Below are 24,221 nucleotides of genomic sequence, written 5' to 3'. Positions count from 1 at the left end.
GCTAGTGAAGGGCCGGGTGGAGCCGGGGTGGAAGCCAGGCGTCTGGCTCAGGGCACCTGGGGGACAGCGGCCTGCATGGTGGTGGGGGGGTGCCCCCCACTCCCTTCCTAGGCAGGACACCCCCCCCTCCTATGGCACCTTCAGGGGAAGTTCACTCAAGTTCATTTCGGCATAAAGGTTTTTGGTATTAAAACGTCCTGAAGGAAAAAGTCTAGCATTATGTTGATACGTAATACTCGCCAAAGCCTAACTAGAAAATAAAATCTTGCGCTAACAGAAGGAAATGTCTTTTAAAGTAAAGTACAACTTTGGAAACTCCTAAGATGTAAAATTTTTTTAAAATCCCAAATCTAGGATGCTTTTATTTACAAAACAGGTTGATTTTTTTGTTTTACAAAAGTTACAAAAAATGACAAAAATAGAACTAGCTTCTCAGACTCTTGGGAACCACTTCTCAGCAGCCAGGGAGCTCAGACTCAGGGCCGTCCGTCGCGGAGCGGGGCGTCCCCGGGCTCCGCGTCCCGGCCGGCCCGTCAGGCCAGCGTCTGGAGGAGCAGGACCTTCTCGTTGACGCAGAAGCGGTGCAGGACCAGCATCAGGTTCTCCCCGCAGCGGGACACCTGGCGCTCCATGGCCAGGCGGAAGTCCTCCTTCACGCCCTTGGTGATGCCCCGAGTGACCGTGTGGTGCCTGGGGGCGGCGACAGGGAGACAGACGGGCGGCACGGTTAGCAGGCCTCCGGGCCGGGGCTCTGGGGCAGGGTCCAGCCTGCCCCAAATCCTAAGTGAAAAATGTAACAAGAAAGGAAAGCTCTCAGCAACCCTCCCCCCCCCCCGACTGCCCGCTCCCTCAGGAGGATTAACCTGGGGCAGCCGCCCTAGCGACGAAGGCTCCGCGGGGGGCAGTGCCGCCCACTCTGCTCGGACCTCCCGCAGCCCTGGCGCCGTGACTCCCGCACAGTCCAGTTACTCTGGGCCGACAGGGTCCGGTCCACACTGGCCCTGACCGCGAGGCCGCAGCGGGGCAGGGAGGCCTGAGCGAGCGTGGCCCGCAGCCTGGGCAGCTCAGAGAGGCTCGGAGAGGCTCCGCCGGTGCACAGCGCCCGGCGCAGGCATGTCTCTCCCTGCCACGCCAGGACGGGCCAGCTCCTCCGGGCCGAGCCCACCCGGACTCACGCCTTCTGAGCAGAAGCGGGAGGAGCTGGGGGCTTGAGACCAGAGTCTGGCACCGGCGGGGAGAGAGAAGCAGGAGCTGCTGGGGAGAAGCCTCCTGAGGCCCCGACGCGGTGGCCGAGCCCAGGGACCCGCACGCGGGAGCACTGGCTGCACCCCGAGGGGTGTGCTTCAGAGAAGGAACCACAGAGGAATTCCCAGGAAACTTCAGACACCAGAATGAAGGAAGGAAAAGACAAACCTAGCAAAATTCAGGGGGCTCAGTCAAAGGAAAGGAGCTCTAACCACTAATTCAGGAATTTGTAGCGGCCACCTCCACGCCCCGCCCTACAGCCTAACGTCCCTCACACACAGGGACAGGGGTTTCAAATTAGATTTTTATGTACTGGCTGAAATAAAACGGTTGAAACCAACTCTAAAATGTTTCTCTTTTTTTGGCGGGGGAAGTAATCAGCTTTATTTACTTATTTATTTTTAGAGGAGGGACCGGGGATGGAGCCCAGGACCCCGTGCATGCCAAGCACGTGCTCCAGCACTTGAGCTATGCCCTCTCCTCAAGATGTTTTGTTTTGTTTTGTTTTAAAAACCTGAGTTACATAAAATAAGTACAACAGAAGTCACAAAGCTGCAATGTAACAGAAGGAAAAAAAAAACCAGGCCTTTTAGAAGAGCAAGGAGGACACTGGGATGCCCGTGGACACTTCAAAGAGCTACACAGTGAAACAGCAGTGCCACGGAGAAAACCAGCTCTCTGTGGACGTTTCCAGTGAAGTCCGGCTGGGTAACTCAGGAGTGAGGACACAGGGTCAGTGAGCCCAAGATGCACCCCCTTCAAGCTGCCCTGACACGCTTGCTGCTCCTGGGGGACCCAGACTGCGACCCCTGACGGGAGCCCAGCCTCTGACCAACTGAAAGACACTGGTGTTGCGGACGCTGAGCTCGGGGGCGTGGATGCTCAAAGCACGCCCTCCCCTGGACGCTAGTGGAAATGCAGGAGAACACTGCTGCTCCAGGCCTCAGGGGGTCTGTATGTGAAGAGCAGAACAGCTCGGCTGCACTTCTGTCAGTCTGTCGCTCAGGCACGCTGGGGTGGCCAGAACCAGTTCTCTTGAGTGTTCTAAGAACAGGAGAGTAAGTGGGGCCTTCTAGACTGCCAAGTCTTTTCAGTTCAGAAAGGTGAGGTCTGAAAACACAGGAAAACACTGTGCTGATGCCCAGACCAGACCCCAACACTCGTCACCGCTATGAAAACCCAAGAATAAAAATGTACTTAGACTCGGTTTTAGCAGCCTTCCAGAGTTACGACCAACTGCCTTAGGTTCTAGCAAAAGAGAATCACACTTTAGTGCCTGAGCTGACGTGCACTTGGCCTCACAGTTTTGTGTAACTTGTGCTATTTCCAGATCCATAATGATTTTTAAATCGAACACAAAAAACACTGGCAACTTATGGAAAAAAAATAAGAAAATGTTAACAATATTACAACCAGATGGTTTGCCAAGGAATGCGGAACAAATTAAAAAATTAAATAAAGCATGAAAAAGAGCACTGAGGAACAAAGAGCTGAATACCATGGGCAGGAAAACAGGCGGACAAACAGCACACTATGAGCAGGTGTGGCCACGTGGTACCTGTCAGCGGTCTGTATGCTGGGCTGAAGCACAGGTAAGAATTCCTGCTGCAGCAACCCCATGGGAGGGCTAGAAGGCCTTTAAAAAACAGCAAACAGCAGCATTCAAACACCCACACCGACTCAGCCTGCACCGAAACACAACACTCCGAATTCAGTGCATGAGGCCGGGGGCGCCGTCCGGGACCGCCAGCCCCACCAGCCCCCACCCAGCTGCTCCGGGGGGGAGTGGCCCTCTCACCGCAGCCCGCGGGGCCCGTGCACAGGCCTCCCGTCCCCTGTCCCACTGAGACTGCTATAAAAAGCCACCACTGGGGACAGGGATGATGAGATGCCATGGGATGGCCGTGGGAGGGCTCTCAGCTCTCCTCCCGCCTGCGCCAGCCCAACGAGTAACCTGGGGACTCAGAGGCCCTTCCAAGAGGGCTAGGAAGGCTGGCAATGTTTTCAATAAAGAACGGTTGGGTTTAAATTTGAAAAAGTATCGAGAAAAGGAACAGATGGGGGAATCAAGAGTCTGGGCCCCACGGCTTGGCGGCGGAATTCTGCAACAGCGAAGATTAGTGCGTTAGCCCGGGGATCGCCTCCGAGAACAGCCTCCTCCTCCCCGTCTGGGTCCCCACCCCGTTCAGGGCACACACAGGATGGGTTTCCGTCTCACCCAGTCTCAGGTGGCCCAGACGGTGGGAGCATCAGCGTATTTCAAAATAGCAAGAGCATCACCTGCAGGTAACCGGCAAGGAGCTCGCCCCGCTGGTCGCTCAGGCCCCTGGTGCCTCGCTCGGCGTTGGTGCCCCACCTGCTGCAGCACGGATGCCACAGCCAGGACAGACCCCCGGCCTTCCCCGGGGGAGGGCGTACACCGCTCACAGCATCGCTGCCACTCAACCAGAGGGCCCGCTGTGGCTTCAGAGCGTTTGTTTGCAACTCAAAGGGGAAAGGAACACACCGTTTTACTCAAGATTCCAGTCGCCCCTCAGCGAGCAAGAGCTCCCAGCTCACTCAGGGCATTCCTCCTGCTGCGGTTTCCGCTTAGGGCAGGCGGAAGGCGGCCTCGGGTAACCTGGGACTCCCACAGTCAGGTCGCCAAGTAACGGTCCCTAGTCCTGCCTCCCAGCTGATGGAGCCGCAGGTGTCTCAGGAGGCTTACAGGCCATCTCCAGGGATACTGACCGAGCTGGGGCGGGGGGCAGGCACGGAACTAGTCCTCCAAAGCCTGGAGTACGGGCTCTGTCCCTGCCCGACCCTCCACGACCCTTTACAGTCACACGGGCTGGGAGTCCAACAGCCCCTGCTTTGACTCCTCATCCTGGGGGCTGTCTGCACGCACCTCGCCCTGCAGCTCAATAAAACCTGGCTGAGGAAGAAAGTTCGGTGTCAGGAAGTCTGCGAGTCAATGCCGATTTCCTGACAACCCCCTTTCTCACATTCCCACAGTGAAGCACCGTGCACGGCTCAACTCGGGTTTAACCCTGAGGAAGTGGAGCTGATTCTACTGAGGCTGTCTCCGTATTAGAATTTGTTTGCGTGGTGAGTGTTAATGGGAATTAAAGAAAAAGCTATTAAAGGTACATCTGTATATCCTGCCTCAAAACCTAGGAACCACAACAAAGAAGGGGTGATCTTGGCTCCCCTATCAAAAACCAATCTTTGTTCCCAAACACCGTTAAGAATATTTTGATCCCCGTCATTATCTTCCCCTGGTTTTTATTCCCAGTCCTGGGGAAGACGAGTGTGCCTGGTCCCTCCGTCCAAGCCAGCTAGCGCACAGAGGTCTTGTGCTTTCATTTTAAATGTTTAGAATACTGAGTGACATTTACACGGTGAGGGACAAGTGCCCGATGGGACATCGTGCTCCCTACACTGCAGACCCCTGAGGTTACTGGGCCCCTGAACAGACATCTCCTACTTTCCCTCTCTTGGCGTTTCTAAGACTCTCCAAAGAACAAGACGTGGAGTTCTGCTTTCAACTGAAAACTTGTTCCTTCCACAAGTGAGGGAAAAAGGAGGACGTTTCAGCCTTAGCAACACTTTCTTCTCACTCAGGATTCGGTCTCCTGCAGTGACCCTGACCCTGACCCTGACCCTGACCTACAGACGCGCTGGATGTGGAGGACGCGTGAACATCACACCATGCGTGGCGTTTGCAGCAGAGGATAAACTGTCCAAACTGCAGTGCGTACTGGAGGGCAGAAGCAGGGTTTATGAGCTATTTAAAAATCATAAATGGTCACTGACTTCATCCAGGTGTGGGAGGCGTGCCCGGGCCAAGCCCCACCCTCACTCTGGGGCAGGTGCGCTCTCCTGGGAGGCACCCAATGTAAGCCATGTGGGTCGCTCAGGAGGGCTTCACAGTGAGCTCTGAAAATCCAAGTATAGTTTATACACAGTCTGCAGTTCTTCCTAACGCAGTACCTCTTGAATTAAGCGTGGCTCTTCCTAGTTAAAAGCACTCTTCATCTAATCAGAAATTATAGGACCCACCTATATAAAGTTCTGGAAAGGGAAAGATATCATGAAAGAGATTTTTGCCTAGTGAATAGCATCAAAAGTGACAGAACTGCCCCAATTTACGCAATGTTTTATCAGAAATGCAGGTAAAGAAACGCCAAGTATTTCAAGAGGATTCCCAGAGTCAGACGGACTCTCACAAACAGGGGCCAGGTTTGGATCCCTTTCTACTAAATGTGTGAAAGCTACAGAAATCCACAAACACTTCCCACAGCACACGAAGGGCAGGCACACGGCACAGAAGAGCAGAAGACAGTCCGCTTACTTGATCAGCATCCCCTGGTTGGGGAGTAACTCCAGATGAATCTTCCCGCCTTCCTGAGTTCTCAAGTAGGCGAATTCCTCCAGCATATCGATATCTGCAGGCCAGGTTCAGGGGAACCACGTGGGAATGCGAGGCGCCCTGTTCTCTTGGAGGAAGAGATGGGCTCGCGGCCAGTGAGCAATCTGCCCACGGCCACCCCACCAACACCTGCAGAGCTGGTCCCGGAGCCCAGGCCTGCCGGGTCCCACCCCTGACCACTCCTATGCCAACTAAACGACCGACCGCGCAAAGAGAACCACATTTTTCATACAGGTGATGATTAAACAGGTCCTATGCGGTCATAAAGGCAAAACCTTTTGTTTCCTTAAGAAATGGTGCTGTATCTGCTTCCAACTCCCCTGGCCCCAAAAAGTTAAGAAGTACTGCTCTGGGCGCCTGGACAGGTCTCTGCAACCCAGAAATGATGAATTAAGATAAGCAATGAAGTAAGAACACCAAACCTTCGATTCAAAGGTGGTCTGTCCGTAATAAACAGTATGAAATACAACACTCCCTCATCATGACAGCAACTGGGGGCTGGGCGGCATCGCTGGGCAGGGGAACTGGGCCAGCCGGGACTGTAACCACTGACCCAGGGGACAGCCAGTGCTCCAGGGGAGGCCCCAGGGGCCCCCTTCTCAGATGAAGGCTAGTGAGTGATTACATTCTATGGCCCAGCCAGCCCTCTGCACCTGCCAGGACCCTGCCGGCTCTTACTTCAGGCATCCCTGGGCACCTTCCTAAGAAGTGGCTGGAGGTGGAAAACGGAACAGGGCTGTCACTATTCCAGATTCCCTTGTGAAGCCTTTTATGACTTTCACAAGACCAACTGCCACAATCCCATTTTTAATCACCATTCTGTCTCTTATCCCCCCAAATCAAGGAAACCCTTATTTCTACCCCAAATGATTCATTCATTTTTGTACCATGCATTCATCCTAAAATAAAAAAATTAAAAATTAAAAAAGAAAGAATTTCTTATGCTTAAACAAGAAAAAGGATACTTGTAACATAATTGAAAAAATTCTCATACTGGAAATTTCCCTGCTGGCAAATCTTACTGACTGCTTTCAGGAAAAGGGTCTCTCCCCGTGGCCACTCCTGCTGAAGCAGCACGATCACGTGCCCCAGGGCCATGTCGTCCCTGCTGTCCGTGAAAGCTCGCAGCTGCAAGACAGGGGTTTATGCAGACACGGAAGGAAGAGGAAGTCACAGCTGATCTAAACACACCAAATATCACTACTCCCCCCCATCAAAAAAAAAAAACACTGTCATATGGAAATGTGGGACAAAGGACCCCGGAGTCAGGAGGGAACAAGCAGAAAACGAGCCAGCCTTGCAGACATGACAGCTGGCGGTGAGGAGGGAGGGTATCTGGGCGCCTCCACGGGCATCCTGGCGGGAGCCGGACAGGCCGAGCTGAGTGTGGGAATGAGGGTGAGAGGGGCTGAGTGGTTCTGGACCACAGAAGAGGAAGCCCGTCCACTCTGGGGCTCTGCTCCCCCACTCCCCCTGCAGCCGAGGCCTGGCGAGCCTTCAGCAGTCGTGAGGCCTTCCCAGCTCTGCTGGGCCTGGCATGTGCCCATCCGAGTGCCGTATCATCATGGTCATTAACTCCCATCCCTCTCTGAGCCCAACAGTACTTGCGTCCCCTTCTTCTGGAGCTAATGCACTCTGACTTGTATGCTGATTCATGAAACACCAATGGAGCACTACCCCGGGCCAGGTTGTCTGTGCATCCGTCCCACGTGCTCTAAACCTCTCAGGGATGGGGTCCTCTCCTCCTCATCTCTGCCCAGCGTATCTGCTAGTTCCTAGCCCTGTGCTGTCCTCGCCACACCAGCCTGGGCTTTCAAAGGACCAAACTAGCATCCGTGCTCAAGGCTCTTGATTTAAGTCATTCCAGATCATCGGAAAAATCTAAATTGAATTCCTTTCACATGAATCAATTTGAGGCTTACCTTGAAACAAGCTAACATTAAATGCAGGCAGTAGGGCATGATAGCCTTGCTGGTACAGGGGAGAAGCTTCAGATCGGAACCTAACAAAAGTCCACAATGTGCTCGTTAGCAGCAAAGAAAAGCTTTGAAAAGCAAACATTTAAGATGTTTTCCTTAAAAAAGAAAAAAGAGGGGTAAGTAACAATCATATGATCTCAAATACAGTTAAGCCAAAATTATATTTAGAGGAGGTGAAATTGGTTTTTGAGTCGTCTCTGGATTTCATTTCTCAACCTAAAGTTGCTTCACATTTGAAATATACAGAAAATGACAGAGAATGTTACAAACACCGCTGTGCTCAACACTCAGCTTTATAAAATGTTGATAATTGCTTTATATTTTTATTATGTCTTTTTTTTTAAGGGGGGGGTAATTAGGTTTATTATTTTTTAACAGAGGGACTGGGGATTGAACCCAGGACCTCGTGCATGCTAAGCATGCACTCTACCCCTGAGCTCTCCCCTCCCCCATCCCGACATTTGCTTTAGTTTGTAAAAATTTCAATATGAAGTGTCACAAATTCAGTTTACCTCTCATGTTCCTCTCCTCCCTCCCCTGAGGTGACTACTATTCGGAATGTGGGGTATACACAGGAGTGATAAACCCCACACAGGGATTTTTTTTTTCTCCAATTGAAGTATAGTCGGTTTACAAGGTTGTATCAATTTCTGGCGCACAGCATAATGCTTCAGTCATCTATATACCTACATATATTCCTTATCATATTCTTTTCCACTGTAGGTTACTACAACATATTGAATAGTGTTCCTGTGCTATACAGTGGGTCCTTGCTGTTCATCTATTTCATATCTAGCAGTCAGTATCTGCAAATCTCGAACCCTGATTTATCCCTTCCCACTCCTTTTTCCCCTCCGGTAACCATGTTTGTTTTCTATGTCTGTGAGTCCGTTTCTGCTTTGTAAATGAGTTCAACTGTAACACAGGGACTTTTATTCATACACACCCCAGAGATGTTTTGCATGTTTCCAGCCTACTGCATTAACCGTGTCACAGCGAACGTATCCTTCTGCAGATTGCTTCTGATAGTACCTGTGGCTTCCACTGGTTTACAACATTACAGTGCTCTGTTGGTTACTCAGCCCACAACTGATTTGTCTGTTCTTTTATGGTGAACACGGAGATTTCCAAATTTTCACTATTACAAACAGTGCTGAAATAGACATTATTATGTATATTTTCTGTGCACTTGTGGAAAAAACTTTAAAGGCTGTTTTTCAAACCAAGACTTATTTAATCTTTTCCCTTACAGTGTGTGCTCTTTATATCCTAAGTTCTCTACCCCAAGGGCAAGAAGTAGCGAAAAAAATGCACTTTTCGCAAGGGGGGTCCTGTGCACACACACTCACATGTGTTTATACAGCTGATCCCTGAATAACACGGGTTTGAACTGCATGTGTCCACTTCTATGCAAATTTAAAAAAAAAAAATGTACGTAGTCCCTGCATTTTCACTTTACAGATCCTTAAATTCACTTAGTGGTGGGGAAAGGTCTGTGTGGGATTAGAGATCACACATGTGGAATCAAAACAACGAGGGTTTGATCTTGTAATAACCTGTAATGAAAAAGAGTATAAAAATGAATATATGTATATATATATATGTGTGACTGGAATATGATGCTATACACTAGAAATTGACACATTGTAACAGACTATATGCCAATTAAAAAAATTTTTTTTAAAAATTCTAGGGTTTGAGCCCTGATTCTGTCCAGTGTTTCAGCTTCCTGCGCAGGGGTGAGTCACTCAACAGTTCCTTTTGTTTTTGATGTAGAGAGAGACGTGCCAGGATTTTCAACGACTGGAGTGAGGGGGATGGGGGGGGGAGTCTGAGTTCCTGGGTTAAACCTCACATCGTTCAAGGGTCAACTGTATACTTAAATATTTGTGAAGTGAAATTTCCCCTTTTTATTTAAGGTACATTCATTTTAGTAACAGTGTTAACAGTCTGTTTCATTTAGAAAGAAATTTCCTGGTTGAAATTCAGGACCCAAGCTTGGAAATCACTCATCCAAGGTCTATACCCAGAAGCATTACGTAAGCAAGCGGTAAGATGCTCTGTCTGGCTCTGCTGAGCTGGTCTCCACGGTGACCGTAGGACCGCGCACCACCCAGAGCACGTGGGCCATGTGCGTCTTCACGCCCTGACCGTCAGCCCGGCCACTCCTTACTCTCCGCATCCTAGTGTGCGTCAAGCGGTAGCTCATCACTTTAATCAGAATTTCCCGCCTTACTAAGAGGTGGAGAATCTTTCCAAATAGTTTTTGGCCCTTTGGATTTCTCCTTCTGTGAATATATTGTTCACATTTTTGCCCATTTTTTTTGGGGGGGGGAGGTTGGTTATTTGGGTTTTTTTGCTAATTTTAAGGAGCTCTTTCAAAATTCTGCACACCAAGTTTTTGCTGAATATATTAGGCGCTGGGCAATTTTCTTATCGTGTATGGCTTATCGTTTCCCTTCAATCATACTCTCTTTGGTTGGTATTTTCATCTCAACATGAGCAAATTCACTAATCTTTTACGCTTTGTGCTCTCTGTGGCTTAAGTCCTTCTCTAATGAGACGGCATTAAGTTTTTCTTCATTTTTCTCCTAAAAGTTTAGAAGTTTTAGTTTTCATATTCAAATCTTAAAAATGTAAAGGATTTTTGTGTAGTACAAATGTTTGTTTTCACATTCGGATCATCAGCTGTAATGCTACCACTTACGAGATAGGTTCATTCGGCCCACTGACCTGTAACGCCACCTGCTTCTTGGCTCTCCATTTCCCGCTGGTCAGTACTGCGCTTTAAAGTAAGTCCTGATGCCAGTTAGGTCAGGTCTTACCCACCTGATCTGTTTCTGTTCCACAAAAATAATTTTTGAAGGGGTATGGGTTATACCTACTTAACCTTTTGTTATGGAAAATTTCAAGCATATAAAAAGTAAACAGAATAGTATCATGAACTCCCATGTACCTCAAAAAGCTTCAATGATTATCAAAACTGTCATGCTTTTGACTTCTGGAAAGCTTTTAGTGTCCTAAGAAACCTGCGACAAAGATATGTTCCTCTAAAAAGTGTTAGTTAGCATTTAGCTTTTCCATTTGGCCTGTTCCAGCCCCAATTAATTTCTGTGAATCCTGTGAGGCAGGGGCCGAGGAGCCTCTGCCTTCCCCACGAAAATCCTGGGTTTAGCACGACTTGCTGAAAAGGTTTTGCTTTCTCCACTGAACTACTTTGGTGTCGTGACTGGAAACCACTGGCCCGTACTTCCATGGGTCTGTTTCTGGGTTCTCCACTCTTCTGCCAGTACTCTCTAGGTATCAGCAGTGAGTCCTGTGAGGCAGGGTGGCTTGTCCACCTCTGTTCTTTTTCAGAACTGTTTCAGCTGTTCTAGATTGTATTTCCATAAAAATTTTTGAATCAGCTGGTCAATTTCCACCAAAAAAAAAAAAAGTCAGGATTCTCACTGGGATTGTGTGGAATACTGCAGAGACATCTGGGGGAGAACTGGCACCCTAACAGTAATGAGTCTCCTGACCTACAAACCTGATTCTGCACATCTTTCATTAAGTTTATCCCTAAGCGTTTTGGGGTTTTGATGCAATTCTATTTGGAGATTCTTTCGGCTTTTCTACGTAGCCAAATATATAGCTGTGAATAAAGATGGTTATTTTTCAACCTCTGTTTCTTTTTCCTGCCCATTGTATGGGCTAGAATCTCTAGTATGTGGATTTGAGGTGCTGTTCTGTTGCTGGTCTTGGGAAAAGCATCTGACATTTTTCATAGTTAAGTGCGATACTGAGGAAGTTTCCTCCTACTTCAGTTGGCTAAGTTTTTTCTCATGAATGATAAGCGTGGACATAACTGAATTCTGCCTGCATCTATTCGGGCAATCTTACGATGCTGCTCTGCTAATCTGCTGACGACGTGAACTGCAGTGCGGGACTTTCCCGTGTTAAACCTGGTCGTATGTCCACTCGCGTTCTGTTAGGAACGGTGGCACCTGTGTTCCTGGTGGACACTGGGCTTTAATGTTCATTTCCCGTAATGTTCTTGTTTGGTTTTGCTTTTAGGGTTATGCTGGGCATAAAAACTGAAGTGGGAAGTGTTCCCTCTTCCTCTATTTTCTCAAAAAAAAATGTGTACAGGGTTGGAGTTATTTCTTCCTACATCTTAGACAAGATTCACCAGTGAAGCTATTTGGACCTGGAGTTTTCTCTGCGGGAAAGTTTTTGATAACAAACTTAATTTCTTCGATAGACATAGAACATTCAGATTTTCTGTTGCATTTTGTGCCAGTTTTGCTAAGTTGTGTTTTTCAAGGAATTTGTCCATTTCATCTAAATTGCTGAATTTATTGCATGAAGTTATTCGTGACTTAACTTTCTGACTGTCCTGATTTTACTTGGATCTGGAGTGACAATCCCTCTTTCCTTCCTGAGATGGGTAATTTGTGGTCACAAAAGCCTAATGTTGTTAGGGGCTCATCAATTTCATTAGTTTCCTTTCAAAAAATCTACTTTATTAGTTTTCTCTATTTTGTTTCCTAATTCATTAATTTCTGCTCTTTATTATTACCTGTTTTCTACTTTGCTGGGGCTTAACAGCTTCGCTTTTTCTAACTTTTAAGGTGGAACTTAAGAACAGAGACAGTGGGTCATTCTTCTTCTCTTATAAAGCATTATAACTCAATTTACATAGTTTTTCCAAGCAATGAGCAACTTGAGGTGAAGCTCAAATCAGCCCACGAGGGAGATGCTGACAGATCCTTCTTAACTAATCAATCTTCAAGTTTTCCTAGAATTGGTAAAGATGGGAAAAGGAGTTCACCACCCAGATTCTCAAAGAAAGAACAAATGCAGGAGAAGAGAACCCTGGAAGAAAGACAGAGTCACGGCTACTTGTGACATCACAGCCAAGAAACAGTGTGGCGGGCAATTCGCTGCTTCTACGATCTGTCAAGCTCTGGGGTCACAAGTAGCATCTTGTAAGGAACCACAGAAGATTTCCCAGCCTTGGGCCCTATATCTGTTTTTACAAAATAAAAATAAAACTTGTCACTGTACCTTTTCTAAACTTGGGCTTTACTTTTGAGGGTTCTTCTTGTGGTTTGCCTCCATCTTGGATGGGGAGGACCATGTGGCACATCAAATCAAGGACTTTCTCACACGTCGTCTGGAGCAGTCAAGAGCAAAAGAAACCACATGAAGTTTCTGACCGAAACCAAATCTGCGTGACACTAAGACATTGGCAGCACGCAGCGGGGCGATCTGCACGGGGCTGGGGCACTGGGGCCTCCGGACCCTGTGCGACCATCACTGTCTGCTCAACAGCGAATGGAGAAAAATAACGAAGATTAAACCTATGTACTAGACCATTCAGGGAACCGTAACTCAATTCTTTGCTGTTAAAAAACAAAAGAACAAAACAAAAATTCATCAAGTTTTATCTAAATCACCAAGGTAACAGCAGAAAGGCATCCAGAAGAAGCATGTCCCCATCTTAAAGACATTTACTAGCTCACTGAATAAAAATTCACAAAGTGGGACATATGGTAGAGGGGTAAATGGTATGTTTAGAGAACAATTTAAAAAGAACTAGAAATACACAGGCTGAACAGGAAACGTTTCAGGCAGGAAGGTTAGCTGGATCTCAGCTCTGGAGGGGGAAAGGGTTTGGAATGTGGAAAAGAGAAAAAAGGGTCTTCAAAGGAGAAGAGAAAGATGCGGGGAAGGCCGCGTCCTGGTTTTGGGGATTCGCTGGAGGGGAAGGGGGCGTGATTTAGGAAACAGGTGTGAATCTGGACTGATGACAGATGCGCTGGTGGGTGAGAGGGGCCCCAGGGCCACACTGAGCAGGGTGGTCCCGACCCACAGAGAAGAAGGCACCTTCAGTCTCCCCATCAAATTCCAGTGGTGACGGTCAGAGGTCAGAGTCCGCCCAGGGAGCACCCTCTGTGTGCCAGGCACAACCGCCTCCTATCCCCATTTCACATCCGTGTTTCCCAACCTTTCTCACATCTTAGCATGTTCAGAAAATGCTATTTGTAAGGCTGCTCAGAGCTGGCAGCAAGTGATCCAGGGCTTCAGCTGCTCCGAGGCTGAGGGGTGGGAATCTCGGCACATCTAGAACCCACCCGTGGTCCCGGGCTTGTGAGGCTCCAGCTTTGGGAGGTGGCAGCTGGGTAGGTAAGAACTTGAACCCTGGAGTCAGACGGCCTTGTCGGGTATCCTGCCCCAGGTCAGAGAAAGTAGGGGTGGGGCCGGGAGTTAACTCAGAACCATATCCTACAACGCCCAGCTCCAGCCAACCATTTCTGTAAATCTTTCCTTGAGGACATGGGCCCCGGTGAAACCAGCTTTCCCTGAATGCCTTCCGCACCATTAATATAGGATTCGTACCATTAAATTACCATTAATTTTGGATTTTTAACTTTTATATAAATACCCGCACTCTTCTCTCCAACTCAAAGGACATGTCCTTGAATGCAGGGCTCCCCCCGGGCCCACACCCTGCTTGTGCTCCCCGCCCCAGCACACAGCTCAACTCGGGGCACCCGGGAAGCCAGCACTTCAATTAAGTGGAGGGATGACAGCAGTATTTTAGAGCAGTGACCGTAATTTATAGGGTTGGAAAAGAGGTTCCAGGCAACAAACTTGGTTAACAGCTGTGGGTTAGAGCGGTGGCAGTGGAAGCAAAAGCCACAGCACCAGAAGTAGCGGTGCCGTTCCGGAAGGGGCAAAGGGATCAGCTCGAGTGGAAGCCCCCCAGGACCTGACAGCTTGTGTCTGAGGCCCAAAAACTAAGGAAACACACATGAGGACAGGACGAGCTCCAGCTGAAGATGGGTAGTGAGACTCAGGAATCACACAAGGTAGAAACTGAGGATGAAGGCCTGGCAGTGATCCGCTCAGAGTGGGTGCCCAAAGCCCTCGGAGAGGACGAGTTTGCGGAGATGGCCCAATCTACCGGCCTATTCCCTGTTCCCTACTAAGGTGCAGACCAGAGGGCCATGGGCAGCTAACTCTGTATGACGTGTGTGTTACCTTTGTGGGTAAGTATGTGCTCCCTTACATTCTCAGAAGGAATTAATAGAAACTTCAAATGATGTACCTGGTGACGACATAAAGGGTGGTAGAAAGCATGTCAATTTTCAGTGGACACGCTTTACATGCTTGCTAAATGTTTCTTTCTAAAAATCATCATGGCAAAATGGATCACATTTCAAAGTTCATGTTAAAAAAATCTAACTTAGTGATCAACTTAATGTATAGAGAGATGAGAAGAAATCCGAGTTTGTGTGTTAGGTCATGGTCTTGAACTGACCCAGGAACTGTGTACAAAGACCGTGCTGACGACCCTCACTGAGTGCAGACGTTTACCGTTTTTACGGGGGTGCGCCCGCCCCTGCGGCAGGAGGGGCTGACGGCATGGAGGAGCCAGGCTGTCGCACGCCTGCTCCTGCAGCACCCCCGGGAGGTGTTGCTTCCCCGTAAAAAGAGAACGTGACGTTCAGATAAGCTGTCGGGAGTCTGCTTCCCACTCGGTGAAGGCCTCTCTGTCCAGGTACCAAGGGCCTGACTCCACTCTAAAGGGATTCCCGGCAAGGAAGTAAAAAGCACCCTCCAGCAGACGGAACAAGGAGCAGGCAGTGTGAACAGTATGGAAGCCTTTATTTTGTGGCTGGCTTTATTCCTTTGATAACTGTGTAAGTTTAAAAAGCTAAAGCTCTAATCTGTTCTTAGAAACAAGGATCAGTACATATATGTAAACTGAAACAAATGTGCAGTGTACTGTATGTATTTACATGCAATATAATGTGCAGGCGCAGTCCAACTACAATAATTCTACCTTTCTACCTAATAAAAAGAAAAAAGTTAGAAAAAAAAAAGAAAGAAAGAAAAGTATTGAAGCCTGATTTCAGGAAGATGTCGTAAGGAGGAAACGAAACAAAATCATCCAGATTTTCACCAGTAGATTAGGTGATAAAGTCGAGGCAGATGATCAAGTTTTAAGTAAACATGTAAGGAATTAAAAAGCCACTCAGGGCGTAAGAGGAAGCCCCGGGGTGGCTGAGCGCACCTGCAGGTCCCCGTGCTCGGCACCCAGTACTCACTCTGTACTCCCCCAGAGCGAAGTGGCAGGTGGCCAGCTGGATGAGCGCCCTCTGATGCTCCAAGGTCCCCTGTCCCGAGATCTGCGGCTGAGGGACTGATCCCTGGAGAGCTGCCAAGTGATGCAGGCTGGCTATGGCCTTTTTATACTGACCCTTGGAAGTCACAGCAGCAAGGAGGGAAAAACTGCCATTAAAAAAAGAAATCTCTGACCTAATTAAGCAACTAGCAAGCAAGTACAAATCAGGACCTCTGTGTAATCAGGGAGAAAGAGGAGACTTAGCAACAGAGCCAAACCAGTTTAGTTACAGCAAGATGGAGGGTCTGTATGGAGGTACTTTATAAATACAAAATACTAAATAAAATAATGTCAGCCCTTTGATAAAGGACATCCCGGATACACCATTTCTTCGTAAATATTTTACTATGATACCATCTCTCCTTCCTGAAGGCTGGAGGCCGCACCCTGTCCACTCAACAAGAGGCTGGAAGCCCTCGTCTTCTTACTAAACCCTCTCTCCCTTCTAGGTCTGAGCACCTTGAGGACAGCAGAGCCAGGCAGAAGGACCCCACCAGGGCAGGGAGGAGGGGTGAGGAGTGTCCACCTTTTACTGAAAAGGAAAACTCTTACTTCTACAGAGGGGTGTGACTGCACACCCCAAAGGCAACACAGAATGCGTGGCCTTGCCGTCTGGAGTTACTCTGAGGTGAAAGTGGACCACGATCTCGTCCCCACTGAGGACAGAGCATTTGCCCCTGGAGTGGCGGACCAGTCCACGGGGGGCACACGCCCCCCTCCACGCTGAAGACGCCTGCAGTAACAAGGGGCCTGTCCAGACACAGGGACTTAGACACACATCACTCTACCTGATAGATGATCATATCATTCAGGAAGATTCTCAGCCAGAGCCAAGTATCCGTCTTCCACGCCAGACAAATTCTTGTAAACTCTGAGCAAGAATTCAAAAGCAAACTTACCAAAAACATGACACACAAGCAGAGAATAAAACTGACAAACCCATCAAGAGGACAATGGTCAGAGAGGCAAATTACCAAAAAACGGAAGGAACTTTAGGCTTTGGTTTCTAAAACAACGGTCTAGTGGGGAGGGTACAGCTGCAGGACTATAAATGGCAGAGCGCGTGCTCAGCACGCACGAGGTCCTGAGTTCAATCCCTGGTAACTCCTCTAAAAATAAATACACAAGTAAACCTAATTACCTCCCTGCCTCCCCCTTCCAAAAAACAAACAATGGTCTAGACTTTCAATTAGACAGGAAAGTTACAATAGGATCCCTCCCAGTCGCGCATAAGAAGTAGTTTCATCAGGCATCGGCATTCACTAAGCACGTAGCATGTGCTAAGAGCTATGAAAAATGCTTTTCACACATTACTCATTTATCTTTTGAACTACTTTGCCTTCACTCAGTTAGAATAATAAATACACGACACTAAGAGTTTCACTTTTTTTAAAAAGTCAATTTATAACTAAAGAAAACAAAATCCTCTCCAAAAGCCACACACCTGCTCTCAATTCGAGGTGTGACAAGGAGAAACCGAATGATGTGACGTTTACTTAGAAAATGTGACATGATGCATCGGACAAGGGCTCTGTAGAGGCAGGGTGACAGAAGCAGGCCAGGGACGAACGCCCACTGGCCAAAGGGAAGTAATGGCCCTGATTCCCAAAATACAGAAAAACATGCTGGTCAGCAAAGCGGGAGTGATTTCTCCGCGGTGCTGCCATGCACAATGGTGTCAGCTGCATACGGAGAAAACTCCCTTCAGGTTATGTCTACACTCAGACAGGCTTCCTGCAGTGTTTGGATGTTGGGCTTTTCAGGCAGTGGAGCTAACGCAGGCAGAAAGAGTGCCACCTTCTGTACCATGAATTACGTGTGGCTGGAGGAAGGTACAAACCAGGGGGAAAGAACAGCTAAAAGCACAAAACAACCCCAGCAAGAAAAAAAGAAAGGCCAGCAATGTAAATTTTAAAAAACCAGAACCTCTCCCTGAAACTCCAGCCCAACCCTGATTATAATTCCGCGACGGAGCTAAGAGGTAAGTGGTTGTTTGCATATGAATAACTGATGAGGTATCCTCGTGAAAAAGATTCCTATAAAGTGTGGGCACTACTGCAGTCAGTGTAATTAGCCTTAGTGATGTGACATTTCAAGTAGCATAATGAACCTTCTGGCGCGATGATTTCATATAAAACGTGGACCCACACAAGGGGGCGGGCATAAGAGCTTACCCTTGTCAAGGAATTCTAGGGAATAGAGCAGCTCCCAGCTCTCTCGGGCCAGCTTAAAGCTCTCTAACACCTCGATCGAGTTAGCAAGCTCTGCCTTGTTGACGACAATGTGACGGTTCCTTCCTTTTGCCGGACAGTCTTCGTCGTCCGAACTCTGCTCAGGGAAAGGACCAGGATTAACTCAAAGTGGTAAGATAAAGAGCCATGCACTTGAACACTACCATGTTTATTACTGCCAGTTCTCATTAGCATCTGAATTTTCTATCAAAAGATACTACCATGAATATAATGAAAGTTTTTTTGAATTGAACAATTTAGCTGTAAAAATATAAAATTTTCATTCTTTCATTCTCACACACTCAATTTTTACTTTTAAAATCAAGTTGACGGTCTCCTGATGATAAATTCTAAGCTTACGCTGGCTTCAGAGTAAAGCTACAGAGTTAAAACTTCCAATCACTTAAAAACATATGAATGTTATCACAGCCAAAAATGAGATTTTCACATTCAGGAATAGAGCTGAATTCAGTAGCACCTGTTTTATAGCTTACTATTCCCCCCAATATGTGACATCATCTAATTTGCTTCCAACAAATAGTTTGTTGTGTAGTAGAATAAAATGAAAGCCTGAGTCCTGTAAGAAATAATCTGGAGAAAAGAAGGTCACGTATCTTGTTTACGGCACAGAACTTCTTCCACAGCCGCCCGATGCAAGGTGCTCGGCCAGGAATTACATCTGCCTGCAGTTATCCATTAACGCCCTCTGTATTTTATAATAAAAATTCCTACTTTTCTGGCTCTTCATCTCAAGCAATATAAAGCCAAAAAAAAGAGAGGGCCTCAGAGGAAGGCAACCACTGCAAATGCCACTGGGTATGGTCAGACTTTTTGCCAAAAGGAAGTAAAGGCGAAATCTCCACTTAATTTTATTTTGCTAAAAATTTCTTGAATCTTTTACTCCACCCAAGGTCATTTTTATTAATTCAATGACCCCAGTTAAATCCTCCCTGCAGATTTTTATCCCCCTAAGAGCATTTTAAAATACGTACAAGTATTTCAGCTAAAAGGTTCAATCCTCATAAACAAAATCGACAAACCTCTAGCCAGGCTCACCAAGAAGAAACGAGAGAGGACACAAATAAACAAAATAAGAAATGAAAGAGGAGAAATTACACCTGACACCAGAGAAATACAAAAAAAAAAAAAAAAAAAAAAGAAAATACTATGAACAGTTATACGGCAACACAATGGACAATCTAGAAGAAATGGATAAGGTTCTAGAAATATACAGCCTGCCAAAACTGAATCAAGAAGAAATAGACAATTTGAACAGACCAAACACTAGAGGTGAAATAGAATCTATAATTAAAAAAGAAAAAAAAAAACCAAAAAAACTCATTGCAAACAAAGTCCAGGACCAGATGGCTTCACTAGGGAATTCTACCAAACATACAAAGAAGAACTCATACTGATCCTTCTCAAACTCTTCCAAAACAGTGAAGAGGAGGGAATTCTCTCAAACTCATTCAGTGAAGTCACCATCATGGTGATACCAAAACCAAAGACACTATCAAAAAAGAAAATTACAGGTCAGTATCTTTGATGAACATAGATGCAAAAATTCTCAACAAAACATTAGCAAACTGAATCCAGCACCACACAAAAAAGATTATTATACCACACTCAAGGTGGATTCATTCCAGGGTCACAAGGATGGTTCAATATACGCAAATCAATCAATGTGATACATCACATCAACAAGAGAAAGGACAAAAACCATACGATCATTTCAATAGATGCAAAAAAGCATTTGATAAAATTCAACATCCACTCATGATAAAAACTCTCACAAAGTGAGTACAGGAGGAACATACCTCAAGATAATAAAAGCCATTTATGACAAATCCACAGCCAATATTATACTCAACGCTGCTAAATTCTGGAATAAGATTAAGGGTGCACACTCTCACCACTTCTATTCAACATAGTATTGGAAATCCTAGCCACAGCAATCAGACAAGAGAAAAACAAGGTATCCAAAGTGGAAGAGAAGAAGTAAAAATGTCACTGTATGCAGAAGACGTGATACTCTATACAGAAACCCTAGAGACTCCACACAAAAACTATTAGAACTAATAAACGAACTCAGCAAGTTAGCAGCATACAAGACCAACATATGGAAATCTGTTGCATTTCTTTACACTAACAATGAAATATCAGAAAGAGTAAAAAAAAAATGTTTTCTAAAATCGCATCCAAAAAAACAAAAACAAAAACAAAAACCCAGGAATAAACCTAACCAAGGAGATGAATGACCCACACACTGCACCATAAAACACTGATAAGGGAAACTGGAGATGACACAAAGAAATGGAAAGATATCCCCTGCTCTTGGATTGGAAGACTTAATAATGTTAAAATGGCCACAGTACCCAAAGCAATCTACAGATTTACTGTGATCCCTATCAAATTACCCAGGACATTTCAACAGAGCTGGAACAAATAATCCTAAAATCTATATGGGATCAGGAAAGACCTAGAATTGCCAAAGCAATTCTGAAAAAAAAGAACAAAGCTGGAGGCATAACCCTCGCAGACTTCAGACAATACTACAGAGCTACATTAATCAAAACAGCATGGTATTGGCATGAAAACAGACACATGGATCAATGGAACAGAATGGAGAGCCCAGGAAAAAAAACAGACCTCTGGTCAATTAATCTTTGACAAAGGAGGCAGGAATATATAAAGGAGAAAAGACAGTCTGTTCAGCAAGTGGCACTGGAAAAGCCAGACAGCTGCATGTAAATCAATGAAATGAGAACACTCTCTCACACCATACACAAAAATAACTCAAAATGGCCTAAAGAATTAAACATAAGACATGACACCATAAAACTAGAAGAGAACATAGGCAAAACATTCTGACATAAATTACAGTAATAGTTTCTTAGACTAGTCTCCCAAGGCAAAAGAAATTAAAAAAAATATACAAATGGGACCTAATCAAACTTAGAAGCTTTTGCACAGCAAAGGAAACCATAAACAACACAAAAAGACAACCTACGGACTGGGAGAAAATACTCTGCAAACAATGCAACCAACAAGGGCTTAATTTCCACAATATACAAAGAGCTCATATAACTCAACATCAAAAAAACAAATAATCCAATCAAAAATGGGCAGGAGACCTAAACAGACATTTCTCCAAAGACATACACATGGCCAACAGTAACATGAAAAGATGCTCAACATCATTAATTATTAGAGAAATGCAAATCAAAACTACAGTGAGGTATCACCAGTCAGACTGGCCATCATTGAAAAGTCCACAAATGATAAATGCTGGAGAGGGTGTGGAGAAAAGGGAACCCTCCTACACTGTTGGTGGGAATGTGGACTGGTGCAGCTACTATGGAGAACAGTATGGCAGTTCCCTAAAAAACTAAAAAAAGAGTTACCATAAGATCCAGCAATCCCACTCCTGGGCATATATCCAGAAAAGATGAAAACTCTTAATTTGAAAAAACTACACATGTACCCAATGTTCAGAGCAGCCCTATTTACAAATAACCAAGACATGGAAGCAACCTAAATGTCCATCGACAGATGACTGGATAAAGAAGATGTGGTATGCGCACACAGTGAAATATTACTCAGCCAGAAAAAAGAACGAAATACTGCCATTTGCAGCAACATGGATGGACCCAGAGATTATCATACTAAGTGAAGTAAGTCAGAGAAAGACAAATATTATGAGATCACCTATATGTGGACTCTAAAAAACAATACAAATAGAACTTATTTACAAAATAGAAACAGACTCACCAACACAGAAAACAAACTTATGGTTACCAAAGGGGAAAGGGGAGAAGGAGGGATAAACTGGGAGTTTGAGATTAACAGATACACACCACTAGGTACAAAACAGATGAACAATGATGTACTGTGTAGCACAGGGAATTATATTCAGTATCTTATAATAACCTATAATGGAAAAGACTCTGAAGCTGTACACCTGAAACTAACATGAAATTGTAAATAAACTATAGGTTAAAAAAAAAAAAAAGGCCCATCAAGCTAGTTTCAGAAAATATAGGCACTTCCTTCCCACCACCTACCTTCTCCCAATTCCATGACATCCAGGACCCTCCCCCCAACCCCATTTAGCATCACAGTCTTATTACTCGCCTCGGTAATGACACACACCCTGATCTGTGTCTCAGCCAAAACCCCCCACCTGTCAGGCATCCTTGTTCATCAGGGTCCTGCTCCCACCACACGTGGGCGATCCAGTCAGACACAGTAATACTAATGGTGTGTTCACTGGTGTGGAAACTTAGGGAACACCTTCCTGCCTCAAAATGAGATCAGGAGTTAACAGAAGGGAACTCAAATATGGTGGGGACAGTGTGGAGTTCCAAACAGTTTATAAAATGTAGACAAATTGGTTCTGAAATGCAAAAGAACATTCTAGGGCTCAGAGGGGATGCTCTGAAGCCAGAGTCCTGACCCCAGGGACGACACACGCGTGTGCGCGCGTGGGAACGCACTGTCCACGGGAGAGGCTGCCCCCAGCTCTGGTCACCTGGCCGGTCACGTGAGCAGGGCACTGAGGCCGGGTGGAGAAGCCTCCACTAGAGGCCACCGTTATCAGAGACTGCAGCTGCTAAAGGGAAGTCAGACATCTGGATTGTGATGAGAAAGCTCCCAAGTTTTAGAAGCTAGGTTACTAAAAACCAAACTACAAGAAATCGAAACCTGTCTGTAAGCTGAGCTCATGGGCCATCGGGTACGTCCCCGGCTGCAGCGGGACAAACAGACCTGGCTGGGCCTGCACCGGGTGGGGCCGACGGTGGGATGGAACCCCAGAAAGGCCAGGAGGGCCAAAGCCTGCGAGCAGAGCCTGCGAGGTGACATGGGACAGGTGAGGAATGGAAAGCAGAACAGAAGAGCAGAAGGGGAACAGCTCTACCACAGCCTGGATCCAAACTCAGGAGCGAAGTGTGGGAATCCCTTGTTCACCAGAAGGTCACCGAAGCCCGCTGGGGCTCAGGTGCTGTATGGAGGCCCAGGTCAGAGGGCAGGAAGAGACAGACAATGTCCTCGGCCCCACGGAGCTTGTCATCTGGCAAAGGGCCACAGATGGCACACCAAGCAACCAACAAAGTAAATGATTCACGGTGGAAAACGACCGCTGAGGCTGCTGGGTAGAGAAGAGACCGTGGGGAGCAAGACTGGGAGCTGGGAGACAGGTGACGACCCAGGTGACCGAGGGCAGAGGCTGGGGTGGCCGGGCAGGGAGGAGGTGGTGGTGGCGCAGAGAAACGGATGGACAGGGCTACGTCATACACAATGAACAGCGGGGGGACACAGCACTGCTCCTGGTTAAAACTAGTAACACGCTACTGATCACCTACGTGGTCTCACTGTGAAACCACCCACCTTCAGAAACCAGAAGGGAGAGCCAGTGACAGGGACCCGGCCTGGGAGTGTCAGGAAAGAAGGAAAAAGCAGAGAAAAGGGGGCACCGAGAAAGCCTGGCTATTAGCACAGAGATCTTGGCCTGCGGCTCATGGTTGGTTTCAAAGCATGTATCAATCTCTGAAATTATTGGCAAACTTGTGCCTTTGACCATTCTCTTTTCAGCAGGGTTAATCCCCTTACGTGCGCTCAGAATGGCCACATCCTCTGGCTCCAGTCCATTTCACACCAGAGAGTCTGCAGAGACATCAGACCAAACCCACCCCTGGGCCGTCTCTCATCACCCCGGGGTCTAGTGAAACGTTACTCAAGGGCTGAGAAGCGGGAGAGGAGCGGGGACCAAAGTCGGGGAGACTCCTGGCTGCCCCCCATTTCCACTAGAGCGGGGGTCAGCACACTACCACCCGCAGGCCAAATGCTGCTTTTGTACATAAGGTGTGGCGGGGACGCGGCCGCGCTGCCTGCGTCCCACTGTCGACGGCTGTCTGTGCGCTTTGGCAGCAGAGCTGAGCAGCGGCGAGGGAGGCAGGGCCTGAGAGCCTGGGATGCTTACCCCGGGCCTTATAGAGAGAATTGTCACCGAGGGCATCCTGGCCTTCACGTGACACAACGGGCCTCCGCTAAAGCTTTTCTTGAAACAATTCCTCTGCTTAAAAAGTTTGGAAACCTGAATCGATCTCAGGCTTGCCCCCTAATCAGACCAGAAGATGGATGGTCCCTCACTCTCTCTGGCTTCCTGCACCTTTTGTGCA

The 24,221-nt window shown here is 47.0% G+C and overlaps 1 protein-coding gene across 6 annotated transcripts in view; it reads right to left on the bottom strand.

Moving 5' to 3' along the window:
• Positions 1 to 326: 326 nt before the first annotated feature.
• Positions 327 to 24,221, bottom strand: part of INTS10 (integrator complex subunit 10) — a 32,926-nt gene continuing 9,031 nt past the window's right edge. For 2 of the 6 annotated variants that reach the window (XM_074353862.1, XM_074353866.1), the window contains exons 10-18: positions 17,986 to 18,139; positions 16,600 to 16,682; positions 15,735 to 15,887; positions 12,685 to 12,793; positions 7,579 to 7,658; positions 6,622 to 6,784; positions 5,579 to 5,672; positions 2,804 to 2,881; positions 327 to 780 (exon numbers count right to left, since the gene is read on the bottom strand). In XM_074353862.1, coding sequence (XP_074209963.1) covers positions 534 to 780; positions 2,804 to 2,881; positions 5,579 to 5,672; positions 6,622 to 6,784; positions 7,579 to 7,658; positions 12,685 to 12,793; positions 15,735 to 15,887; positions 16,600 to 16,682; positions 17,986 to 18,139 — 1,161 coding nt within the window. In that variant the 3' untranslated portion in view covers positions 327 to 533. Of the gene's footprint in view, positions 781 to 2,743; positions 2,882 to 5,578; positions 5,673 to 6,621; positions 6,785 to 7,578; positions 7,659 to 12,684; positions 12,794 to 15,734; positions 15,888 to 16,599; positions 16,683 to 17,985; positions 18,140 to 24,221 lie in introns of all 6 variants that reach the window. The other 4 variants (XM_074353863.1, XM_074353865.1, XM_074353864.1 and 1 more) reach the window with 4 other exon arrangements.

Source organism: Camelus bactrianus, chromosome 26 (genome assembly GCF_048773025.1).
Source record: "Camelus bactrianus isolate YW-2024 breed Bactrian camel chromosome 26, ASM4877302v1, whole genome shotgun sequence".
NCBI lineage: Eukaryota > Metazoa > Chordata > Mammalia > Artiodactyla > Camelidae > Camelus > Camelus bactrianus.
The sequence above is the reverse complement of the archived record's forward strand: the minus strand, read 5'-3'. Positions and strand labels throughout refer to the sequence as shown.